The sequence below is a fragment of the Cricetulus griseus genome, chromosome 4 (assembly GCF_003668045.3).
Source record: "Cricetulus griseus strain 17A/GY chromosome 4, alternate assembly CriGri-PICRH-1.0, whole genome shotgun sequence".
NCBI lineage: Eukaryota > Metazoa > Chordata > Mammalia > Rodentia > Cricetidae > Cricetulus > Cricetulus griseus.
In genome coordinates this window covers 57,337,448-57,363,205 of record NC_048597.1, presented here as the reverse complement: position 1 = coordinate 57,363,205, position 25,758 = coordinate 57,337,448, and the positions used below count along the sequence as shown (strand labels likewise).

Sequence of the window (25,758 nt, the reverse complement as noted above, 5' to 3'; positions counted from 1 at the left end):
ATTGTCATGTAATTCAATCTTGTTTGTAATTCAAAGAAAAGAAGAAAAAAACAAAAAATAAATAAATTACCAGTTAATAACCTATCCCGGGTTCGATCTTGTTCCTCATCACACACATTAAATAAATAATTTTTTTAATGGAGGAAGCCCATGTATGTTGCCACTGTGCTGGGATCCCAGCACTTAGGCAACAGGAGGAGGGGAGGTCATCAGTGAGTCTGAAGCCAACCTGGGTTGTGTGGAGTACCACAAAAAGATAAAGAATTCAGTGAGACTGGCGGCTGTAAACCACCTCCAGGCTGTCTCCATGTTGTACAGTAGATGACACTCTGAGCCTCCTTACCTCTGGCCCAAATGAACCTTGAAAACATGTGTTTTCCAGGGACCACTAGCCACCCAGTCTGACAGTTTAATATACATGATAAGGACAGGGAAGGTGCTGAGGCTGCTTACACCCATAATATCTTGACCTTAATTTCATATGACCTTTGGCAAATCTTTGTTTTTTTTTTTCGAGACAGGATTTCTCTGTGGCTTTGGAGCCTGTCCTGGAGCACACACTGTAGACCAGGTTAGCCTCGAACTCACAGAGATCTGCCTGCCTCTGCCTCCCAAGTGCTGGGATTAAAGGCATGTGCCACCAACGCCCAGCTCTTTGTCAAATTTTAACTGCTCTCAACCCAGGGTTTCCCTCAGATTAAGTGAAACTGTCCAAAGCCGCGCTCTCTCTCTCTCTCTCTCTCTCTCCTCTCTCTCTCTCTCCTCTCTCCTCTCTCTTCCTCCCTCTCCTTTTTTTTTTTTTTTTTTTTTTTTTTTTTTGAGACAGGTTTTTTTGGTAACAGCTCTGGCTGTCCTGGAACTCACTTTGTAGACCAGGCTGGCCTTGAACGCACACAGATCCACCTGCCTCTGCTTCTGGAGTGCCGGGATTAAGGATGTGTGTCGCCACCGCTCGGCAGGGAGTGTTTTTTTAATAACACCTTTCCCCTAGTTTCACTGCCGGCTTGCTTCCCTTAGCTATCACAACACCCACTCTCTTTGGGCTAGAAATATCTTCCACGGTAATTTGGGTAAAGTCTAAATCAATTGTGATATGTCAGCTATTTATAGCCCCCTCCTTCCTCAAGTCCACCTATGATGAGTCAGAGGGATACCTTCTTCAGGGTTGGCCTTCCTGGCTCTGGCTGAGTTCTCAGCATCCTGTGGCTTTTTGATGCAAATGCTACGGTTTCCCAAGCTAGTATTACTAAATAAGGAACTTTACCACCCAAGGTCCCCAAAGGATAGCACATTCAAGCAGGCAAGAACAAAGCCCGGAGGCACTTACAAAGTGGGAACTAGGGAAAGGCACTCTATAAAGGACAAGGCCCTGACACAGGTCTGGTGACACAGAACTGCTGCTACTCATCCCTGAATCCGTAGGGTAGGGACTAGTAGAGCCACTGGGACATAGCCCCCAGGAAGAGGTTTAACAGACCACACTGAGACGGCTGGCTAATAGGTGCAGCCAGCTCAAGACAAATCCGCAAGAAGTCGGGGAAATAAAGTTCCTCACCGCCCTACTTCCCCCCAAATCTTGTGAGGCTCCTACTTAGCCACATCAGCCTCCCAGGTGGGATGGAATACAGGTCTGGTGCCGCAGAGGAAATTATCGGACACGCAAAATAAACAAAATGGACTACGAATGGCTAAATGGTGACCAGACAGAATCAAACTAAGGGTCAAGAATTCCTCAAAACTGGGGACCGTTAAAACCCGACGATCTCGAATAACTTGCTTTGCATTTCTAGGAAGACCTCAAGCTTCTGCATTCCACCCCGATTGTCAAAATCCGAGTGACTGTGACTCGTGCCAACAAACAAAGCCTCCCATTTTCTTTGATTCTTAATGTTCTCTCATCTGAGTGTTCTAGCATGTGGCAATGTCCTACCCACAATCTGGCTACATAGGAGATCTCAGGCAAACAGCCATATGGGTGCCACCAGAGAGCTCTGGTAGCGGGCTCTGTGGTTCTCAGCTCTCCAGTGTCCTGAGAGAATGCTACAGTGTACTCTTAGGAAAGAGGTGGGTGGTGGAGACAGTGTGAGAAAATCAAGGCAAAGGTACAGAATTTGTTGGAGAAAATCACAGATCAAGACTAGAGACAGGGCTGGGTGTGGAGGAGCACGCCTTTAATCTCAGAACTCGGGAGGCAGAGGCAGGTGGATCTCTGTGAGGTCGAGGCCAGCCTGGTCTACAAGAGCAAGTTCTAGGACCACCAGGGCTACACAGAGAAACCCTGTCTCAAAAAACAAAAGCAAAAACAAACAAAACTATAGACAGAATTCTACCTGGGAGTGGAGGACAAGGCTGGAGAGATGGCTCAGCCGCTAAGAACATGCTAAGAACATGTACTACTCCTGTAGAAGACTGGAGTTCCGTTCCCAGCACCCACATCACAGCCACCTGCGACTCTAGCTCCAGGGGCTCTAACATCTCTGTCTTCACTGGCACCTGTACTCACATGCACATACACACACATACACATGGTTAAAATTAAATTACCCTTTAAAAAAAAATGTACCTGCCTGAGAACTGGCCCCACCCTTGCTCATTGCTCCAAGGGGTGAGCTAGCCAGGGGCAATGCTGGAGAGCTCACCCTAGCGTTGAGGATGTCGGGGAGCTGGCCAGCTGGCCAACCCTGCAACTACCCAGGCCCAGAACCAGGGTTACGAGTTGGCCCGCCCCAACATCCATCCCATCTATGATCTGCTGGAGTATATGAAGGGGCCAATTCTGCAGACCCAAAGCCGCAGGAACTCCATGACACAGGGCAACAACAGGATATCCGAGAGGAGTCCCAGTGAGGGCCCAGCATCAATAGTGCAGCAGAAACCAGAGGCCTGAACCAGACCAATGACTGTTTGTAATGAACACTTCCAATAAAGATATATGGACTAAACGGTTTACTTCGTGACTCTCTATGTCACACTACAGCTTCCATGACAAGATTTCTCCTTTTCTTTTATCTTTTCGTCTCTTAAATTTTATTTTGAGGGTGGGGTTGTTGCAAGGGCAGAGGGTGGATACAAAGAGACAGGGAAATGAATGGGATCCAGATGCACGATGTGACAGACACAAAGAATAAATAAAAAGAATGTTGAAAAAGAAAACAAAAACACCTGTCCTAACCAAGCTTCTCGCCCACCGAAAGAAACCTTTAGACACTAGTGATAGACCAAACCAGCAGGACAGCCACAGCCTTCTAAAGCCACCGACAACAGCCAAGGTAAAGCTCTGTCTTAAATTCTCAGTCTGCAGTCCTGCTTGACTAGGTCCTAAGAACAATGGTTACATGATAGGACTTGAGGAGCTTCAAAGGGCCTTGTAGACCCCAAACATCTCCAAAGTCCATCATTTGAGTCAATTGTTTATGCCGAGAACCTGCTCCCAGAAGTCCTCAGCTGAAATGTGCACGATTGCCCCCAAAAAGCATGATTGCCTTTTGGCTACTATCTTGGCTTTTTCAGCATCCTTTTTCTTTCCGGTGTTTGGAAACTCTGTCTGATATGGGCATCTGCAAGATGCACAGCCCGTTTTTGTTTTATTTTGTTTTGTTTTCAAAACGTCTCCCCTAGGGGCACATCAGGTGTTCAGTTCAGTGCCCATCCTGTTGGCAGCAGGCAGGACCACAGGACCAATGGTCAGATAACCATGGACTTGCTCCAGGCTGTGCATCAGTTGGTGGCACAGAGAATTTAGGGAAGGGTAGCTGATGTCAGTGGCAATGACTGTAGACCTGGCAGCGGTGGGAGCTATGGATCCAGGATGCAGGGCTGGTTGCAGTCACATTCTCAAAATTGTTGTCTCTGGCATATTTAGACTGTGGTCCTAATGATGACATGCCCTGTTCCCACCCACTTTCCAAGTTGGATCCTCAGCCTCCCAAGGTGTTCAGAACAACCCAGGATCCTTTGCTTAAATTCCTTTGATCAGGTAAAATCAGCCTTTTGTTGTGAGATACTCAAAGCACCAACAGCATGCTAACTCAAGACCTGCCACAGATAAGTTCTTTCGTTCAATTATTATTATTATTATTATTATTATTATTATTATTTCAGAAAACAGGGTTTCTCTGTGTAGCCCTGGCTGTCCTGGAACTCACTCTGTAGACCAGGCTGGCCTCCATCTCAGAGATCCACCTGTGTCTGCCTCCCAAGTGCAAGGACTAAAGGCATGTGTCATCACCATCACCTGGCTAAGTTCCTCTGCCTAATTAGCTAGTCATCACTCCAGAAAATATAAGGGCCCAGGAAATAGGTCTTATTAAGGGGTGATTATGAGAGCCTGTCTTTGAGAGCAGTGGCTGAGAGAGGTCTCCAGCAGGACAGGGCAGAGGCTTCAAGGCAGCATCAGGAACACAGAAAGCACCTGGCAAGAATTATGCAGGAAGTGACAAGCCACTGATAGGAAAGGTGGGTGACTGTAAGAACAAAATCTAATGGCATCTAAGGGTTGCCACTGATGCTGTGGAATATGGTGACTTACTGGGACAGTTGTGTACAGCATTCAAGGAAAACTACTGCTTTGCCAAGTTAAGACTGAAAGATTCAGGCATTATGCTGGCCTGCCCCGTTACCTGGTGGAACAGGCAGTACCCTGGTCAGCCCAGGGTTCCATGGGAACTAAATCTGCACGAAGGTGCAGAGGACCCCTTTAATCCCTGCCCATTTACACTCTCTCTACACTACTCTCTCTACACTCTCTACTCTTCTCTCTGCTTCTGTTCTTCTCTTCTCTCTGTCTCTTCTCTCTGCTTCTCTATGGCGACCGGCCATGGCGGTCAGCCATTTACCCTGTTTCTCTTCTCTTTTAGCCTCCCTACTCTGCCGGGCCTATAATAAACTGGTTGATATGTCTAACATGTCTCATCTGCCTCTCTTTTCTTCTTTATTTCTAATTTGAGCAGAAATTTAACAAAGACCATCACTTTTCTCTTTGATTTGCCTTAACAGTTCTGCTGACATTAGTCTACACAGTAACAGAGATCAGTTTCTGTCCTCTCGGTTGCCCTTGCCACTTTACGACTTAGAAAGTGGAGATGAGAAGCAACAGCGACTGTGTAAACTTGTACCTACCAAAAAGATGGGGACTGTGACTTTACATTGCCCCACAGGGAAGAGCGCAGGCATATTCTGCTTTTCTTGGAAGAATGCAGGGAGAAAGGACTTCAGGAACCGGGTACTGAACATTACTATATAATTGATATAGAGTGGGCGGGTCCCCAGGTAGCAGGCTTCGATGTCCTTCCTTTCTGCATTCCTCTGTCATCCCTCAGAGCAAGCACAGCTTTTGGGTCACAGAGAGGGTGACCTCAGGCTGAGTTACCATTCTCTTAGCTTGTCCATGGAAGCAAGGGGAGCATCATGTCTGTCTGCTAGAGACCAGATGTGAACCCAGGGCCCTTGGAAAGGGCCTGCTACTGACCCTTTATCACTGAAGTGACCTGGCAGTATCTTAGGATTCTGGTCCTAGGTAAATCTCACCCTCCTGGGACATGCAGTGGGAGATGTATTTATTGTCAAGTAGCATCAGAATGTCACCCTTTGCCTCCACGGATGTCACAAAAGAAAGATCATTGAAAAAAATAACCCAGAGGAAACCACCAAAGGACAAGATACATTTGATTTAAAAAATATTTATGAGCCACGCCCTTTATTCTAACAGAATGTCACTTAATAAATATTTCACCAGGATGATGAGGCTAAATTTCAAGGGTGGGAGAATTTAATGGGACTAAGGATGGAAGTTCTTTAAATTTTAATTTAACCTTCATGGCATCACACCAGCATCTGCAGATGTGAAGATGCATCCCAGAAAAGCATCCTCATGGGTACAGATCAAATTCTAACGTTGGCACAGAGGTCAGTATATGGAGGACCAGTGACACCGGCTCTTGATGACCTGAAGCAAAGGCTTCTTAAAAGTGAGGAAGATGACGGTGCAGGCCACCAGCAGGGTGAGGCAACTGGGCAGAATGAGGACGAGGTAGAACAAGCCAGTGTCCACCTGCCCCCACTTACAGTCCCGAGGCATGCCTTGGGGCAGCTCTACTACACGAACGATCTTGGAAGAAAGGTTGCACGTGACCATGGCCAAGTCTGCAACAGTCTTGAAGTGCTGCAGGGCCCCCCATCCCTCCACCCCACAGCAGTCATAAGGGTTCTGGCTGAGGTAGATGGCCTGTAGACTCCTCAGTGGCTGCTCAGACACAGCCCTCTGAGGAAGGGCCGTGAGGAAGTTTCTGCGGAGATCAAGAGTCCGCAAGGCCAAGCTGCCACTGAACCTGGGGAAGCTGGTCAAGGAATTTCCTGAAAGATCCAGCTCCCTCAGATTCCCAAACCCAGAGAAGTCCATCTCTGCAGTGCCAGAACTGAGGCCCACGTTCCTGAGAGCCAGGACCTGTAATGTAGGGGCGACAGCCCAGAGAGGGCGGATGCTCCCATTCAGAATGCCCCAGTTGCTAGACAGGTCTAAATGAGTGAGCGAGGTCCCCTGGAATGGGCGGTCTTGTAATGCCTTCAGCCCACAGCCCTGCAGAGAAAGGCTCCTCAAGGAGGCCATGTTTCTAAAATCCACACAGCTGGAGGGCCCCGCCCAGTCTGAGGGCACCATCTGGGGACAGAGTGAGATCTGATTGTGGCTCATGTCAATTGTAGTGATGCTGCTGGCATTGTCGAAAAGGCCAGCGGGGACTCCCAGGAGCTGGTTGGAGCTCAGGTTGAACACTTGGAGGTTCTTGAGGCAGTCAGTGAGCCCCGGAGCCAGGCGCAGCTCTACCAGCTGGTTGTGGCTCACGTCCAGCTCAGTGAGGGCTCCTGGGGGCTCATGCTCCCTAATGTGGAGTGTCTTCAGGCAATTTTGGTTGAGGTTCAGGTGGGAAAGGGATGGAGTTTTCTTTAGGAAACCATCTGGCAGGTGCCAGAACTGGTTTTGGCTCATGTCCAGGAAGCGAAGCGCTGACAGGTCGCTGGAAGCAAACTCTTCCCAGAGGTTGACGGTGGTGATATTAGTCACATTGCCGTCCACAAGAAGGAACTGGGCTACCATCTCCTGCGGTGAGGAGGTGTTATACAGGTCCCTGTAGAAACCCATGTTGTTGTCCCGGAGCAGGAGGGTGTGCAGCTTGCTGCACTGGGGCAGGAGAGGGAAAAAGAGCAGCTGGTTGTGAGACAGGTCCAGCATCTCCAGTTCAAAGGCTACCTCCTCCCTGGCTGCCAGGAACCACTCCAAGATGTTGTAACTGACATTGAGGAACCGCAACTGTGTGAGGCTGAAGTCCACAATGCAGGGGAGGTTGTTGTAGGCAAGGTTGAGACGCCGCAGCTCCGTCAAGCCATCAAAAGCACCACCCTCAATCTCAAAGATATAGTTTCTCTGCAAATCCAGCTCCCTGAGGTGCTCCAGGCCCTCAAAGACAGAATCGTCAAGCCTCATGAGGGTATTCCTTGCCAAGGACACTGCCTCCAGCGAGGAGAGGTTGTAAAGCATGAGGGCTGCCATGTCTTCAGTCAGGGAGTTTCCAGACAAGTCCAGGCTCTGAAGTCCTAGCAGGGTGTGGAGAGCTGCTGCCGTCTCCTTGTAGTTCTCTGAGAGGCGGTTGTCTGCCAGGCCCAGGCTGCGTAAGTGGCCTTGCCCTTGGAAGGCGTAGCGGCCAATGCGGTCCAGGTGACAGCTGTGCAGGCTGAGGTTCTCCAGGTGTGGGTAGGCCTGGAGGGAATGATTCCACAGGACCCTGAGGGGGTTGGCATCCAGAATGAGTATCCGGGAATGTGATGGGAGGCTTCTGGGTACCGAAGCGAGGTTCCGCCCCCGGCAGTCAGCGACTCCATCCACCTAGGTCCAAAAACACACAAACTTTAGGCACAGAAATGTAGTTTGTGAAAGCAATTAGCTGGCCAGGAGGTGTTAAGTGTCCAGGGGAAAAATTGTTAAGAAGAGCAATGCCATTGTTTCCAATAGACAGGTCAGTAAGTGAAGACTCATCTAACTTACAAGTGAGTACCAAATGGCCCAGTCTCCAAGGGCAAAGTGGAACAAGAAGAAAAGTCCCAGGAAAAGGATGACACCAGGTTTGAATACAGCACTCAAGTCTTAATTTCTCAGCATTTTGTTAATTTGACCCTGAGCAAGGAGCTAACCTCTTACAGTCTCAAATTCTTAACTGGTTACTAAAATAAAACATAAAATTTAATTGATTCTCTACCAAAATATAAAAAAATGAAAAGTAACTGGGCGTGGTGGCAGTACCCAGAACTCAGGAGGCAGAGGCAGGTGGATCTCTGCGAGTTTGAGGTCAGCCTGGTCTACAGAGTGAGTTCCAGGACAGTCAGTACTACACAGAGAAACCTCATATCAAAAGAAGAAAAAGAGAAACTCAGATAATCTCAGCCTCTCTCTCAGATAAAAGCTACTTACCATTACACTTGTAATTTGCTCATAGGGGTTATTTTTTTCCTAAGGATTGAGTGTGATTGCTTATGTAAATCACATTTATTATGGCTAATAAGTGTTGGCGTGTCAGCTGTAATTACTGCTGTGTGCTAATTAATTAAGCTGTTCATTGTTGAGCACTTGAGGTTTTTTTTTTTATATTTCAGCATAGACATTAGAATGGATATGCAAGTTCCTTCCTACTCCCACCTCCCTCTCCCAAAGCCTACTGCATTCATGCTGGGGTTACATTAATGTGTGGAGAACTGACATTTTTACAAGTTGAATCTCTGCACTGAGACCGATGTTATCTGTATTTTTCTGAGGCCTCTCTGGAGACGGCTCTGCATAATGGCTTTCCTCAGCCTGTGATGGACCCTGTTCCTCCACAGTTGCTGCAGTCAAAGGGGGTTCAGACCTTTGTAATTCCCACAGACCCATCAAAGTGTTGCAAAGGACCATTACAGAGAGCACAGGAAACTTTACCATGCCCATTTTATGCCAAGGTTGAATGAATGGCTAATGTAATGGAGAGTAGAGCTTGAACGTTCGTTCAGACTCTTCAAATCGTAAGAGTCAGAGGAATTCCATTCTTTGACCTCCTTGATGATCAAGCCTCTACCACTCCCCACCTGGTAGAGTCCAGACTGAGCCCTAAAAGGTGGCTGGAGATCTCATACTTTAGTCCCTCCCCCCCCCCCCTTTTTTTTTAAAGATTTACTTACTCATTATGTACTCATTCTGCCTGCTTGTATGCCTGCAGGCCAGAAGAGGGCACCAGATCTCATTACAGATGGTTGTGAGCCAACATGCAGTTGCTGAGAATTGAACTCAGGACCTCTGGAAGAGCAGCCAGTGTTCTTAACCGCTGAGCTATCTCTCTAGCCCCATAGTCCCTTTTCTTCCCATGCCTGGTGACCTCCAAATAGCTACTGTGAAGTTAAGCCACCTGTTGCTTTGTAAGGGAATGGTGGCAGTCACATGCAGCTAGGCTGACACTGATAATAACATAGTAATGATTATTGGTAAAACACATGGCAATCGCTACACATCAGACATCATCGTGAGTACTTCCTACAAATTCATTCAATCACTGACACCGTCCAGAGTCATGATACCATTGGTGGAAATTATTACTGTTATTATCATTTTCACTATTATTGGTGCTAGGGGAAAAAGTGTTCTTAAAGTTTTTCCCCTAGCTCCAAATACACTGAAAAAAAATCTTGAATGTAAGTATTAACCCTGGCTTCCAATTTGTCTTTCCAGCTCTTGGGCTTGAGGAACGCTGGTTAGGCTTGTGCTTCTCAAGCAGACGTTTGATCCTTCAGTTACAGGCAAATTTCTGGAACTGATGACTTAAAACTATCTTCATGTGCAGGTAGGAAGTCTTCAAGAGAAAACTGTGAAGGCTCAGGACGCCTCACCCCCACCCCACCCCACCCCATCCACACCGACTCTGGATTTTCAGAAGCTTCAGCTTGGCTGTGAGCATTGCTCTGAGGTATACTTGGGGTAGCACACTCTCTGCAGGGCCACTGAAGCGTTTGGGTTGGCTCACACATGAACTTGTTTTTGGTTGTGAGCCTAGCCTTTAATGGCTGAGCCATCTCTCCAGCCCTCACACATGAACTAGTAGGCAGGACTTCTCCAGTGCTGGAGTGTCTCCCTCAGTGACTGGTAGCATTGGTGGAGCTCATTAGCCAGGTATTCCTGCTCTTGGTGGCTGGTGTAGGCCTGGTTCTGGGGCCTCCTGTCATCAGTATACATGCAAAGGGGACCTCCTGGTCCTTCCCAAGTGCCATCTTGAAAAACCTCCTGCTAAGGAGCAGTAGGCACACTGCACTAAGCATGCGCATGGCCAGTCATGGACACACTGAGTCAGACTCATTCATTCCCTGCCCTCCTCAATTGACAAGTCATCAGCTTTCCAAGCAAGCCTCATGAGCACAGGGACAAAGGAGAGGGCAGAATCCAAGGAGACACTCACCGCCTTGCAGCCTCCTTGCGAAGCTGCAGTGGCCGTCCCACTTCCGTCCCTCCATTCCACAACCAAGAAGTGAAAACCCAGGCAGAGCCAAAGGGGCAGGAACTCCATCTCAAGCGCAGCACTGTAGAAGGAGACCAGGACAAATTGAGTAAGACAGTTTAGCCAAGAGGGATGCTCAGCATGAGGCAGAGGGAGCCGGTGGCTAGCTCCAGCAGCTGTCTTTTCTTGGAGGCCCACAACTACAAGGGGGTGGAAAACCACAGATTATTCAAGTTTCTCGGTTCAGCCAACACGTTCAACCTTTCGCTGACACCACTGGCAAGAACTCATTTTCATTTTGCCTATGCCACTCAATGGGCAGGTGGCTGACCTCTGAAACCCCAAAGGGGCAGGACAGAAGATGCAAAGGACTTGACTGAGTACCAGGCCTGAGGTCACTGAGAGTTTCCTGTGCTTTGCCATTTTGCAGTTTTCACTCTCTGAAGCTCATCTCTGCCTGATGCACACATGAACTTGAGGTATATGTCATGAATGGATGAATGAGTCAGTGAGTGAGTGAATGAATGGCCAAAGGAAGGATAAACTAGGATAGAAATATTGACGGTAGCTCTGGACTTAACATATTATCTTGCTGAAAGAAGGCTTTCAGGCCTAGTGGAGGTGATGGTGCACACATTCAACTCTAGCACTTGGGAGGCAGAGGCAGGTGGATCTCTGTGAGTTCAAGGCCAGCCTGGTCTACAGAGTGAGTTCCAGGACAGCCAGAGCTACACAGAGAAATGCTGTCTCAAAAAACAAGTAAAAAGAAATGAAGGAAGGAAGAAAGAGAGGAAAAAAGAAAGAAGGCTTTTAGAAATATGTCTGTCACATTGGCTAGCTCATTTGAATGTGGCTCAACTATAAAAGGATGTTCATGTTTTCTCCTGGATAAGGCAGGAAAACTTGAGAAAATGAAAAAGGAATCTGGGTAGATTGAAAAGTTCTGAAGTGCGGTTATAGCCCTCTTGTCTGGCCAGTGCAGAAAGAACAGCGATCACGGAAGCCTTGAAATGATACACCTATCAGCAGAAGGTGACAGCACCACTTTCACAAATTGAAGGGGGACAAAGGTCCAGGTCTATCCAGGGTTCCAAATGGACTGAGTATCAAGGGCTTGGAGTAGCCCAGGTCTCCTTTCTGAGCTCCAGGATGGGTCACTAGGGAGTTTTTCCCCCTGTAGATGTAATTTCATGAACAATTCTTCAACTGTGAGATCTGACAGCCCAGCAGCATTCCTGCCCTCCTCTACCCCCATCGGAAGCAAGTGCCTGGTCCAGCATTCCATCTGCCTGTCCTTGCCTGGATACCCCCAAGAAGGACCACAGAGCAGCTCTTCAGTCTCTCCCTGGGTCAGCAGCACCATGCTAACACGAACCTCCTCACCTTCCGTGACACTTACAGATTTCTCTGCCGACACATGCAGACCACCTTTGGCTTTCCTTCTAGTATGTTAAAGGTTAATTTAACATCCTGGTCAGATTCGAATGTTCACTGGTGAAAACAGACTATCAGAAAAACCAAGTGAAACCACGCAAATCAGCCTCAGCTCTCACTGGAGGCCAGGCCGGAACTCAACAACACAGAAACAACCTGGGATCAGCCCGTTAGCCTCTGGGAGTCCCTTTCAAGGCCCTCTTCCCATTCCTGCACCTGTGCAGGAATTACTACCTCACGCTGGCACAGGGCACAGATGGCATATGCGGAGCCATCTGGACTCCTGTCCTCAGTGTCCTTCAGCACCCTCCCACACACACAAGCACCCCTGAAACTTTGGGATCCCCGCCCATCCTGAGATAAGGATGCCAGATTCGTAAATGCCAAGGATGCTAAAAATTCGTTCACTCACATTCTCATCTCACCAAATGTCCTGCAGCTCATGGAGAAGAGATGGGGAAATGGGAATTTGTCAACACTGTAAGTCTTTTTCTCCACTTCCTGTCATGCGTGGGCTGCTACACACAGCTGTACGCTGAATACTGACAAACTAAATTATGATGTGTGAAGGGCAAGAGTGCAGATCTCCAGGGGCTCGCAGCACTTCAGTCTGGCACGATAGATAAGCCTGGGTCACTACACCCAGGGTAATTTCAATTTGTGAGACACCAAAATGTTTGCAAAATTTAAAGGTATTCTCTCCTCCTAAACTCAGCCAACTAGTCCAGAAAAGAAGAAGAAGAAGAAGAAGAAGAAGAAGAAGAAGAAGAAGAAGAAGAAGAAGAAGAAGAAGAAGAAGAAGATCTTGCCATGCCCACAAGGGCAACATCTGGCATTAAGTAAAAGAATGTCATGCATGGAAAGATCATGGATTTCGGAACCTGGACAATCCAGAGTTTAAATTCTGCCTCCACTCTCCATATTTTGTACAGAGTCTCCAAGTCTTGGATAACCCTCCCATAAAAAGGGAGCAATAATAACCCCTCATAGACTTTTAAGTGAAAGTGCTTCACTAACTGTGAAAGCTGCTAACAACCTAATTATTATTTATGAATTCCAAATAGCTCTGAGCAGCTTGAGTGGTTGTTGTTCTGATGTATCCTCTCTAGGATAGTACAGAAAAAAAATAGAGCGAGTAGCATGGACTGAGTGGTGACTGCATCGCTGTACCAACTGAATAATCTACTCGGAAAGGCTGGAATAAAAAGTCTATATCAACAATCAAGAATGAGACAGGGGGCTGGAGAGATGGTTCGGTGGTTAATCGTGTTTACTGCTTTGTCAGAGGAACTGAGTTTGATTCCCAGTACCCATGTCATGTGGCTCACAACCTCCTGCATGCAACTCCAGCTCCAAGAGATCCAACACCTCTGGCCTCAATGGGCAGCCCCAACATACATGCGTACATGCTCATACCCACACATACATACAACTAAAAATAAATCTTGTGTTTTGTTTTTGTTTTAAAGAAAAGAATAGGGTGATTCAGGGACAGATGACTGCACTGGTAAGAGCTATCCATCCTCAGAGTGATGACCTCATCCTGCCTTGCTCTGCTCACTGTGGCAGGCTCTGAAGGCTGCACAAGCCCTGGTGGCAGCTGGTCCACAGCATGTTTGGCTATCGGGATCGCTGCTGGGAAGTTAGAAGGCAGGAGAGTGGAGGATCCAAAATATCTCTCCCTTTTCCTCTTCCCTTAAGATTTCCCTGGTGACCCCAGACTCTGGGACTACCATCGCTCCTGCCTAGAGCACAGATTCCTGCATGGCAAGAGGCTATTATTTGTTTGGCTCTTAGCCTCGTCCATCATTTTCTGCCAGTCTCCTGCACTGTATTTCCCATTTGAAATAGTCCAGGTGACCTCTGTTTCCTTTCTGATCTAATGATGCAAATGAAAATGGCCTTGAAGCAGTGTTCGATGAAAATACAGAACCAGAGGTGATGGATGGCTCCTGCCGAAGCAGAAGGATCACAATTTTGAGGCCAGTCTGGTAAACTTTCTGAGACTCTCAAAATGAAAAACAAAAAGGGCTGGTGTTCTTGGTCCAGGATATAGCTCAGCAATCGAGCGCACCAGAGAAGTGTTTGTAAGGTTCTGGGTGCGAGCCCCAGTACTGAAAAACAAAACAATACAAAACAAAACAAAACAAACAAACAAACAAACAAAAAACAGGAAAAACAGGCATGAAACGATTGAGAAACAGTAACAGACTTTCAAAAACAGTAACTTTCAGGTTGGAAACACTCTTCTAGACGACAAATCTGCGGAAAGCACCGCAGGGCTCAAGATAAACAGTGCAGTTATCATATCTAGTTGGAAAATCCCGGGAGCCCTCTCTTGTTCACCTCTCCACCTCTCCACCCTCCAGCTGTTACTACCTACTGTACCAGTGGCTGCCAGGCAAAGGACCACTGCGATGTCTTTGCTGAAGGAGCTACTAGCAAGTGTCATGCATTCATTACCACATCAGAACTTTCTCCTCAAATAATGAGAGAAGCTAAACAAGCCTTAAAGAAAGAGGCTTTGTGGAGAAGAAAGCAGGCAGTTGTCAGAGGCATTTTGTATTCGAGACAAGTATTTATGGATTGGGGGGATGGAGATCATTAGAAGCAGGTGTGCAGTGTCAAGCATGAAGGTGAGACCCACAAATACACAGAAGACGTGACTACTGACTATGTGCCTGAGAGAAAGGAAGTCTGCCTTTGTGTGAAAGTGAAGGACAACTGCCACCTGGGATCTTGGAAGAAAGGGGAGGGCAGCTAGTCACAGACCACAGAATAAAGAGCATTAGCATCTCCATCCTGCTTCAAACAGCCCCGGGTACCAGGAAGTACCATGGAAAAGCTCCAGGCAAGCTGGTTTGCTCCCTTTGATTCTTAGCACAAGATTAGTGGGGCTCCAACCTTCAGCAAAGTTCAAACCTAGAGGCTCCCAGGGTGAGCTCTGAGATCTGAGCCCCAGACTTGGTACATTAGAAGCACAGAACTCCATCCTCTCAGCTCCTAGGAGAGAAAGCATGCCCCGAATCCAGTCATGACGAAAACCCCATGGATCCAAGCTGTACTGCCTACAAAGCAACTGACTCGGATTCTTCAAGGGTCAGAGTCTCGCCCAGTGTAGTGATCTATAATCCCACAAAGCTGAGACAGGAGGACTGCCATGAGTTCCAGGCATTCTGGGGTTATATAGTCTGAGCACTAACCCCTCAAAAAAAACAAATGAACAATGGTAGCATTATTGAGCATCAGCTATATATATGTGTGTGTTATGAGCACACACACACACACACACACACACACACACACACACAAACACACACACAAATCCTACATTCAATGGCTTAGTCAAGACAAAAGCAAAATGGGTTAACCGATTGGTCAATTTAACACTGTGCTGTTTAAAATTTATTATACTTTCATTTAACTTTTCTATAACTTGAAAATTTTCAAAATTAAAAAAATGATAATAAAGAATGAAATAAAAAAAAAATACTTTTTCCCCCTGAAAGACAACTTTACACAATGGATCAAAGACTGTCAATGTATACAGTCTTGGTAACTCAATAATTCCAATTTGAAAAGTTTCTTCTCCAGTAAAACAAGACTAGCAGTGCTTGGGTGTTACTGGATTAAGTTTTAAAAGAATATCCAAAAAGTAGTGTCCTGTCAGCACTTCACAAGCTAGGGTAGGATAACATCTCCAAAAGCAGGTGATTAACTTACTGGGGCCGTCATGTTGGGACATAGGTTGGACAAGAGAGTAAGGATGCCCCTTGAATATAGTTCTGAGATTGCATGAAGAAGTAAAGGTTTGTTGCACATGACCCCTCTAGCAAATAAATTTTAATTCAACTTTTGTAGTTGGTCACCCTTTTGAGAAGAAGTAGCATTTCTGTCCTGGCTAGGTTTCTAAGAAACTCAGCATTTCTGTGATAAACTCCATAGTCAAAAGCAGCTCAGGGAGGAAAGGGTTTATTTCAGTTTACAGCTGAGGGAAGTCACAGCAGGGACTCAAGTCAGGAACCTGGAGGCAGGAACTCAAGCAGAAGCCATGAAGGCATAGCGTACCACTTACTGGCTTGCTCTACATGGGTTGCTTAAGTTGCATCCAGGACCATTTGCCCAAGGGTATCACTATCCACAGAGAGTTGGACCCTCCCACATCAACCATCAATCAAAAAATCCCCCAGACTTGCCTACAGGCAGTGTGACAGAAGCATTTTCTCAAGTGAGGTTCCTGCTTCCTACATGACTCTAGTTTACGTCAAGTTGACCAAAAACCAGCCCAAACAATTTCCCAATGGACCACTCAGCACTGTTTAATAGCTGGAAATCCTAACAAAGGGATGGAGTGATGTGCGCAGCCAGCCTGAGGAGGGCCATGAAACAGGCCCCAAACATTTGTCAAATATGGATGTCAAGATGTCTCCTGAGCAAATGCACCAGTTCTGGCCAGCCTCTAGCCTCTCCTTGACTGGAGGCTTAAGGGCTGCAGCAGCAGCAGCACTTCCCCTCACTGAGCGCTCACTGCCTCCTCAGACTCCATCCCCCCTCCCCCTGAGCCACAGATAAGTAAATCAACTCCCCATGTGGTCAGGGCCAGCCCATCCAAACCAACAGAGGTCAGCTCACTTTATCCAGTCTATGGCCACATAATGCATCTAGCCACAGATCTTCAAGACGGCAAATGTGTTCCCACTGAAAGATAGCAACTGGCTCTTATGTGTCTAGCCGTGGCTGGCAGTGGGTTCCCAGTATCTCCTCTGCATATGAGAAAATAATCTGTATGTGAGAAAATAATCTCTTCAGATGCCCAACCCGTATTGCATTAGTTTCTCAGTTCCCCTTACAGGTTTTTCCACCCACCAGAGACTTCTGCAAGAGTAAGGGCCAGCCACCATGCTTCAAGAGGAAGCAGGAAAGGGCTGTATAAAGGATGGGGACTTGGACTAGGGTAGGGCCTAGACCCATATCTGGCTCCTCTCTATAGTGGCCACCAGTGACAATAACACATCAAAAGGCTGGGTCAAGACAGAAGTAAAGAACGTTTGTGCAGAAGCTTTGTCTTCGTAAGGAAATGCCAGAGTTCCCATTTAAGCGCATGGAATCAGGGGCCACCACAAGTACCTCTACAGCCTTCAGCAGTGCCCTCTCCTCCCACTCAGGGGGCAAACACATGCCTTGGTGAAGCCAGGTAGCATCTGAACAAATGGGAAGTGGAGGTTGTGCAAATGGAGTCAGTGTGGCAAAGAGTAAGATGAAGGAGCTACATCCCATCTCCTCTCATTCAAGGGAGATGCCTGTAAATCTTGGGCTTCCTGGGGGAGGTGACAACCCTGAGTCTCTGGGGCACTATGCACAGAGACCACAGAGATTAACCAGGGCTAATTTTATCCTGGAGTGGGAATGAACATATCTACTCTCCACCACGGTTTCTTGAGAAGGCACAAGGGAGCGACAACTGACAGGGACCCCTAAAGGGTGCCCAGATCAGTAGAAATCCTGGCATCCCTGCGGGACCTGAGGCACACAGGGGTGTGGCAGAATGCCTGGTGAACGAGAGCTTCAGTTCAGACTCAAGCCTGTGAGTTCTGCATCAGCTCAACCTCAATACCACAAACCCCAACCACCCTGGGATGCACGCAGTCCTCGGCTGAATCACACATCTCACCGGCTGTTTCCTCCACAGGAAAGACCCCTTCTGCGGTCTCCTTTACCAAATCCCTGTTTATCCTTCCTGTACCTTCCTCCTGTTCATAGCCTAACAGTCCAGTTGAAAAATAATCTGAAACCCCACATGCTATGATAGGATATTTTTGCTTCTTATTATTTTAATTTTATGAGAAGCAATTTGACTAGTTACCAATTATTAATAACTTGGCTTTCCTCCAACGTATACATATGAAGGAAAAACTTGAGCATACAGCCAAATTGATAAAAGCCTGTGGCCAGTGACCCCTGAATACCTTCCACCCACATTCCGCTCATAACGTTTTACTGTACTTATTTTTTATCATGTTTTTACTTATCCTTCACTTCATCTTATTTTTTTTTTTATTCTGTTTACACATAGATTGCAAAGGGCTGGAGAGATGGCTCAGCCATTAAGTGTGTCTGCTCTTCCAGAGAACCAAAATTTGTTTTATGGCATCCACATCTGGTGGCTCACACTGACCCCTGCGGCTCTAGAGGATTCAATGGCTCTGGCTTCCATACACACCTGCATGCACGAGCACACACAATTAAAAAGCAGTAAAAAGAAATCTTAAAACAAACAAACAAACAAACAAACAAACAAACAAAAAACAAAACAAAAAAAAACAGCACAAATAGAGGCCAGAGAGATGTCTCACTGCTTAAAAGCACATGTTGCTCTCTCGAAGGACTGGGTTCCGTTCCCAGCACCTATATGGCGGCTCACGACTGCCTGTAACTACAGTTGCACAGAATCTGATGCCCTCTTCTGACATCATTAGTACCTGCATGCATGTGGTGCACATACATACACACATATAATACAGGTAAAATTAAATAACTATTTAGAAAAAAATACCAAATAGCTGGGCATGGTGGTATATGCCTGTAATTCCAACATTCAGGAGGCTGAGGCAGGAAGATGGTGACTTTGAGAGCAGCCTATGCAATTTCATTACCTGCTCTTAAAAGAAAACTTAGGAAGGGTGGGAGGCAGATCAGCGGAAGAGCCCAGGCCTGGCTTCAGCCATCAACACCGAGCAAAGAAACAAACATACACTATGGTCACCAGTATTTCTCTCCCAAAATACTTCAGCATATAAAACAATTTAACTCTTTAAACATTGCTGCAAGGGGGCTGGAGAGATGGATCAGCAATTAAGAGCACTGGCTGCTTCTCCAGAGGACCTGAGTTCAATTCTCATCACCCACATGGCTGCTCACAACTATTAACTCCAGTCCCAGAGGATCCAATGACATCTTCTGGCCTCTGCTCAGGCACATTAGAAAAATAAATACAAAAATTTAAAAACCTGTGACACCAACACTGACAAGGCTAAGACATGAGGATTGTCATGAGTTTGAGACCCACATAAGCTACATAAGTTCCAGGCCAGCCTGGGCTATAGTGTGAGGTCCTGTCTCAAAAATAAACTTAAAAAGAAAATAAAAATCCTCCTAGAGATGCCAGGTGGTGATGGTGCACACTTTTAATCCCAGTACTTGGAAGTTAGAGGCAGGCAGGTTTCTAAGTTGAAGGCCAGCCTGCTCTACAGAGTTTGAGGACAGCCAGAGCTACACAGAGAAACCCTGTTTTAAAATAATTGAAGAAAAGAGAGGCAGAGCAGCAGAGGAAGAATTTACTTTGAATGTACAAATGAATGAGGATAATATGATTTTTAAAAAATTTCCTTCCTTCCACCGGGCATTGGTGGCGTACGCCTTTTATCCCAGCACTTGGGAGGCAGAGGCAGGCGGATCTCTGTGAGTTTGAGGCCAGCCTGGTCTCCAGAGTGAGTGCCAGGATAGGCTCTAAAGCTACACAGAGAAACCCTGTCTCGAAAAACCAAAAAAATTTTTTTTCCTTCCTTCCTTTCTTCCGTTCTTTTTCTGAGACAGGGTTTCTCTGTGTAGCCCCGGCTTCCCTGGAACTTGCTCTATAGACCAGGCTGGCCTCAAAGAGATACTCCTGCCTCTGCCTCCCAAATGCTGGGATTAAAGGTGTGCTCCACCACCCCCAGGCATTAAACATTTCCTTTCTAAATTAGACATGCTGGTACATGTCTGCAATCCCAGTATACTCAGAATACTGAGGCAGGAGGATGGAGAATTGAAGACCAGCCTCGGCTACACAGTGAGATTCTATCTTAAAAAAAAAAAAAATGTTACCTTCCTAAATAACAGACTTAAAAAAATTACTGCATAAAGCCAAGAGAATTGGAATGTAACTTAATGTGTTCAGTCAGTAACATTAACGCCTGAACTTGCAAAGGCTCCTACAGCCCTAGTTCACTCTTTAACATCAGCAACAGTTGTATGCACTGGAGGTGATCTCCATTTTTTTTATTGTAGTAACATATGTATATAATTCACCACTTTAACTCTCTTGAACATAATTTAGTGCCATCAAGTACATTTACTTTGCTAGGTAACCATCCCACCATCCATCGCCATAATGTCCCCATCAGGCAACCCTCAAACCCTTGTCATTTGAAATCACTTGCCACGCTTCCCTCTCTGGCACAGCTATAACCACGGATTTTCCTCTCGGGATTGCCTATTCTAAAGAGAATAGTGTCCCAGTTGTTCTTTCCTGTCTTGCTCATTCACATCACAAAGGCTTTCCTTTCAAGGCCCATCCTTGTTAGGTAGGGCATGTATCGGGATTTCCCTTTGAAAGTGAAATGCTGCCTCTACCACCTTGTATTTTATTTTATTTTATTTATTTATTTATTATGTATACAGTCTTCTGCCTGCATGCCAGCAGAGGGCACCAGATCTCATTCTCATGGTGGTTGTGAACCACCATGTGGTTGCTGGGAATTGAACTCAGGACCTCTGGAAGAACAGTCAGTGCTTTTAACCCCTGAGCCATCTCTCCAGCCCTACCACATTGTATTTATTCTTTCATCAGTTGATGGACACCTTTTGGCCACTGTGAATAATGATGCCGTATTTGAAGATAACAAACATACAGATACCTGGTTAAGTCATTGCTTATTACTTCCATTTTTCAGATAAGGAATCCACAGTTCAAAAAAGGCTATCGCCAACTCATAGTGACTCAGGTCCTGTAGAGCTGAGTTAGGTCCAGGAAGAAGGTGCTGGAGAGACAACTGCTGGGGAGGTGTTTTGTTTGTCATTTAAATGTCCAGCTGGATTCACAGGTGGACGCATGTTTGCTGATGAGTAGTCCAGAGCCTCTATCCCTCTATCCTTAGAACTCTGAGAGTGCCACAATAGTTCAGCTGCCAAAGAGGTGACACCTGACCCTTAGGATCCTATTTCTAACTACAGCATCTATTCTGATTGGTCAGAGACCAAGGCCAGGCTGTTTTTGATATTCAAATTAGCACCCTTGTGAAAGCAGGGTGGTTTTTGGGTGGTGGTGGGGGGGATGAGCTAAATGACTAGAGAGCCTTGAAGCCCTGGGAATTAGAAATGAATAAGCCAAGATTATTAGCTAAAATAGAAGCTTAGATTTAAGTACTAGATGAAATGGCCAATAGCCAGAGCAAGAGAAAGGTCACTAGGGCAGTCCCAAGTGGAAGTTTCAAGTGCCTTGTGGGGTGGTTACAGAGACCATTTGCTTGCCTCAAGTTGAAAAAGGAGGCCCCAGGCCAGGCAGGGAGAGTACAATTCACCATTGACTCTGCAATCTGAGGGACAAACCCAGTCTTCTCACCCAAGGGAGACAAGGGAAGCCAGGAGAGACCCGGGCCACCTCAGATATCTAGGATTCACTGAGAAGAGGCAGGGTGAAAAGTCAGAGCCCCAAATGCTGTCTCCTGAGGAGAAATCCCCTCCCTGATTGTGATCTTTCTTAGAGGTGGAAGCAGGCAGTGGCACAGTGGGCAAGCCCAAGTACAGTGCCTGACTGTGGTAAATGTGGGGGCTGGGGCTGAAAGAGGGGAGTCCCCGGGGGCCTCACAGAACATTGTGGCCACACTGAGCCCATCATTGGTCCCAGCCTTGTTCTTCATGCCCACCTCAGGTTAAAGCTCCTACTTCCTCCTTTGTACCCTCTGCTAAGGCTGAATGAAGTTTCACACTGAAGACACTGCTTGGTCTCAGTCCCTGACTTTGTCCTGGAAAGTTCTCTCTGTCTGCCCACATTCATTTCTCCTGCTGCTTCTGGTAACAACGGCTGGGTTGCGGAACTTTCTCTCTCTCTCTCTCTCTCTCTCTCTCTCTCTCTCTCTCTCTCTCTCTCTCTTCTTTCTTCTGTTTTATCATACATAGAATGCATCGCTGTAATCATTTTTAGGCGTGCAATTCAGTAGTGTTGAGTACATTTCACTGTTCACCTAACCCATGGCTTCTTAAGAAGTCCAGTTTTAGGTTTCTTTGGATTTTGTTTCTTTCTTTTGGTCTGATCCCAACTCCTCACTGTGAGGACTATGAAGAAGGCTTTCCCTGTTACAACCTTTGTGTCCCTAACCAGAGTGATGGGCTTATATTAGACACACAGTATCAGTGCAGGGACAGATATACCACTAAGAGGAAAGACCTTTTCTCTTGCTTTACATGTCACACCCGTGGGGGTTAACTTAGAAGCTGATGATAGCCTTCCTTTCTGTCTCCAGGACCTACCCAGTAAGAGGAAAGCAAAGCCAGATGAGGACAGATGGACTCTTGGTGGCATTTTTGAGACCTGGATCCAGTCATGCCTGAAGTATGTGGCTTTAGATTTATTCAGTTATATGACATAACAAATCCTCTTTTTGTGATGAAGCTGTTTTCAGTTGGGTTTTGTCATCTGCAGTTTAAATAATCCTGTCTAGGGTTGGCCGGGTATGTACCTCATACCTTGTCTTGACCTAGCACATGCAAATACCTGGGTTCAATCCCCCATGACACCAAAAATAAATAAATAAATAAACAAATAAATAAATAAGAAAAACAATCCTATCTTCTAGATCCTTGAAACATGAAGCATGTTTCATGAGATGGAAGTGTCAAAGTGTTCTTGGCCTCTCCAAGTTTTCAGAAACCACCAGCTAACCTATCAGGTTGTACCATTGACCTTTTTTTGTTGAGCAATGAGGCTGAAAAGCACGGTTTGGAGGGAAAGGAGCAAATAATAAATTCTACCAAGGCCAGAGGCATATACATATATTAACAAATGTGTCATTGAAATGACACATGAGCAGAAGTCAGTGACACTTGTGACTGTGTTCCAGACAAGCAGGTTCTGGGAAAGACGATCAAGGCCTTTCGGTGTGGTTGCAAGCCCACTCTCTTCTGACATAGGTGGCCATCATATGGACGTAGAATGGCTGGAGCCACCAGCTAGCTATCCACAGAAGAGTCTGGGCTCTGCTCCATGGTGGGATGTGCACTATAGCCAGAAGGCAGCCTGTGGTCTGCACTGGGTCTTTTTTTTTTTTTTTTTTTTTTTTTTTTTTAAGTCTGAAAGACTTAAAAGACAGACAGGCCAACGCTGGTGTTTCTCCTACAGCCCTCCCACAGGACAAAGGCACTAGGAGTCCCTGTGGTGGTCGGATAGTGGCTTAAGAACTATATAGGGTAGTGAGTTCTAGGACAGCCAGGTGGAGAGTGTGTATGTGTGTGTGTCCACAGAACTCCTTCGAGGGACCCATCAAATGAAGACACCTTGTCTGTGAGGCTGTATAGTTTTGTTTTTAACCTAAAGACAGGTGTTGAGGTTTTTTTTTTTTTTTTTTTTTCCCTGAGTTCATGAATCTATAACCCCCTCTAGGAACTCCGAGGCTCACAAATACAGCCTAGGTGGCGGGGGTCGCCAGACTATAAAAGTCCCAAACACCTGCAGCCATGGAAATAGTCAGTGCCTCAGTCATTAGCAAAAGGGGACTCTGGAAAACCTGCCTTAGTCTGCTCCAATCCTAGTCACAGTGGGGCACGTGTTCACCTCCGTAAAGCAACGTGGAGCCAGCGACTGCTCTGAGGGTAAAGCTTCTTCCTGCCCCGTTCCTGGGGGTTTGTGGGTACATGGGTGTGTGTCTGTGCCCCGAGAGGCCAAAGGGGCTACAGCAGAGCACTGGACAGGAGTCGGAAGAGCCTGGCTCTAGCCTCTCTCTGACACTCCTACAGCTGTGGATCAGAGTAACCCCCTAGTAGATATTACCCGGGACAAAGACTCTAGGAGAAGCACTTTCGCTGTCTTTTTGGCTGAACACACACAGCTGACCCTGGGAAGCTCCTGATCAGTCCTTGTGACTGTAGATGAGTCTCCACGCCTTTGCCTGTGTAATGGTGGTTCTCAATTTATATCGAGGGGCAAGAGAGACGATGCAAACACCCGCATGGTGAGTGTTCATAGTGTAGCCTCTTTATGTCCGGTCACTCAGACCAGGCAAGGGTGAGATGAGAAAACGGAGGTTCAGAACCTTCACTGACCTGTTCACATTTGCCCTGCACAGGCAGGAACCGAACCACAGCTGGTTCTAAAATCCTAGGTGCTTCTCCCACATCACACCTCCCGTCTCAGCTCTAAAGGTTCCCGAGGGAAGGACTTCCACCCACACCAGAGGTGTAGCCCCCAATCCAGCCCGGAGGCGGGGTGTCTGAACACCGCAAACCCAACTTCACAAGGAGCGTGCGCGGCGGGGGGAGGGGGGAGAGTTGGTGGCTGACCTCCCACCACCCAATTCTTTCCCAGCTCGCCCACCTCGAGAAGCCTGGCGGTGCCCGGCGGTGAGCCCACGCACGAAATACTCACGGCTCCCGCAGGCCCAGGCGGCTCCGCGGGGCGCATCGTCTCCAGGGCCCCGGACTCCTGGACAGCAGTCGCTGCTGCCGCGCTGCCTACTCGCTCTAGGGCATCAGATTATTTTAGCACTTGCGGAAGGAACCGACGGAAACTGAAGTCACATGGAGAGCTCGCCGCTCAGCGACTCAGCACTCAGCAGGCGTCTTAGAAGGAACTGCGACCACGGGGGGCGCGGGGGATGGGACAAGAACGCAGAGGCACACGGCCCCTGGAGGACCTGCAGGTGCAGCCTGCGAAGATGTTAGGATCGCTAAGCTCCCTCCTCGGTGGGTGAGCACGGGAGGTGGGAGTCCTGGTTTGTGGTCAGTAATCCCAGGAAGTCTTCTTCACGCTTCTGTCCAAGGATCAAGTTGGACCCGAATTTGTTGAAGGGCAACACAAGTTTATTTAATTGGAGAAGGGGACGAGTCCACCATTTAGAAGGGTTGTCCACCCATTTGTCTTTGTTTCTATCTACTCAGCTAATTTTTAGCATTTTTTCTATGGGCACTGTGCTTTAAAAAAAATAAATAAATAAGGAAAGGAGCTGGAGAGATGGCTCAGAGGTTAACAGCACTGGCTGCTCTTCCAGAGGACCCAGGTTCAACTCTCAGCACCCACATGGCAGCTCACAACTCTCTGTAACTCGAGTTCCAGGGGATGTGACACTTTCACATGCTCATAAAATAAAGTTTAAAAAATTATTATAAGATTAAGTAAATAAATAGATGGAAAAGAAAGTTGGACATGGTGGCACACACCTGTAATCCCAACCTTGGAGAGGCTGAGGCAAGAGAATCAAACTGTAAGATTGTCCTGTCCTAAATGCCAAGTTTGGGGCTGCCCTGGGGTTTGTCAGACCCTGCTGCAAACAAATGAGCAGGGAGAGAGGAAGACAAAGAAAGGAAAAGTTTGGTTTGTTTTTAATGGAACTTGTATTGTAAGTACCATGAGCTTCTTGGCTCTGTTGAGTATGGGTAGGTAGGTTGCTTGATTGGTTGTGTAGAAAGTTCTCTGACAATGGCGGCAGCATGCATCGGGCTTGCACAGATCCAAACTAGACCTGGTCTCAGGGCTGGGATGAAGAAGTGAACATGAGCTCCCATCCCTAACTACTCACAAAGGAAAAACTAGTTTCTCCACGGGAGTCTCACTGGGTATACAAACCACAGGTTAGGTCAGGCCCCATGCCCAACAGTAAATGGCCGACACAAAACACAACCTTGTTCATCTCCAAGTTAGACTCACCCATCTTTCATAGGGCATGACCCTAAAATGTGTGGGGATCAATTCCTTCCTTCCTTGAGGTCTTTATGGCTGGCCATTGTACCATTGCGCCTTTTACCTGGGCCAGTGTTTAAATCCAGGTTCAGCCAGTTTAAGAGTTATTGATGC

The 25,758-nt window shown here is 46.9% G+C and overlaps 1 protein-coding gene across 1 annotated transcript; it reads right to left on the bottom strand.

Moving 5' to 3' along the window:
- Window positions 1–5,905: 5,905 nt before the first annotated feature.
- Nrros (negative regulator of reactive oxygen species) lies at window positions 5,906–10,571 on the bottom strand. The gene is made up of 2 exons (XM_035443817.1): window positions 10,464–10,571; window positions 5,906–7,876 (listed from the first exon to the last, which is right to left on the bottom strand). The coding sequence occupies exons 1-2, from the start codon at window positions 10,569–10,571 to the stop codon at window positions 5,906–5,908; spliced, it is 2,079 nt and encodes a 692-aa protein (XP_035299708.1).
- Between the last annotated feature and the right edge of the window lie 15,187 nt (window positions 10,572–25,758).

Excerpts from the sequence above, each read along its gene's own strand:
- Nrros (XM_035443817.1), bottom strand. The coding sequence starts at position 10,571 with ATGGAGTTCCTGCCCCTTTGGCTCTGCCTGGGTTTTCACTTCTTGGTT. Across the intron at positions 7,877-10,463 it reads CGCAAGGAGGCTGCAAGGCG|GTGGATGGAGTCGCTGACTG; the intron begins GTGAGTGTCTCC and ends TTTTGGACCTAG.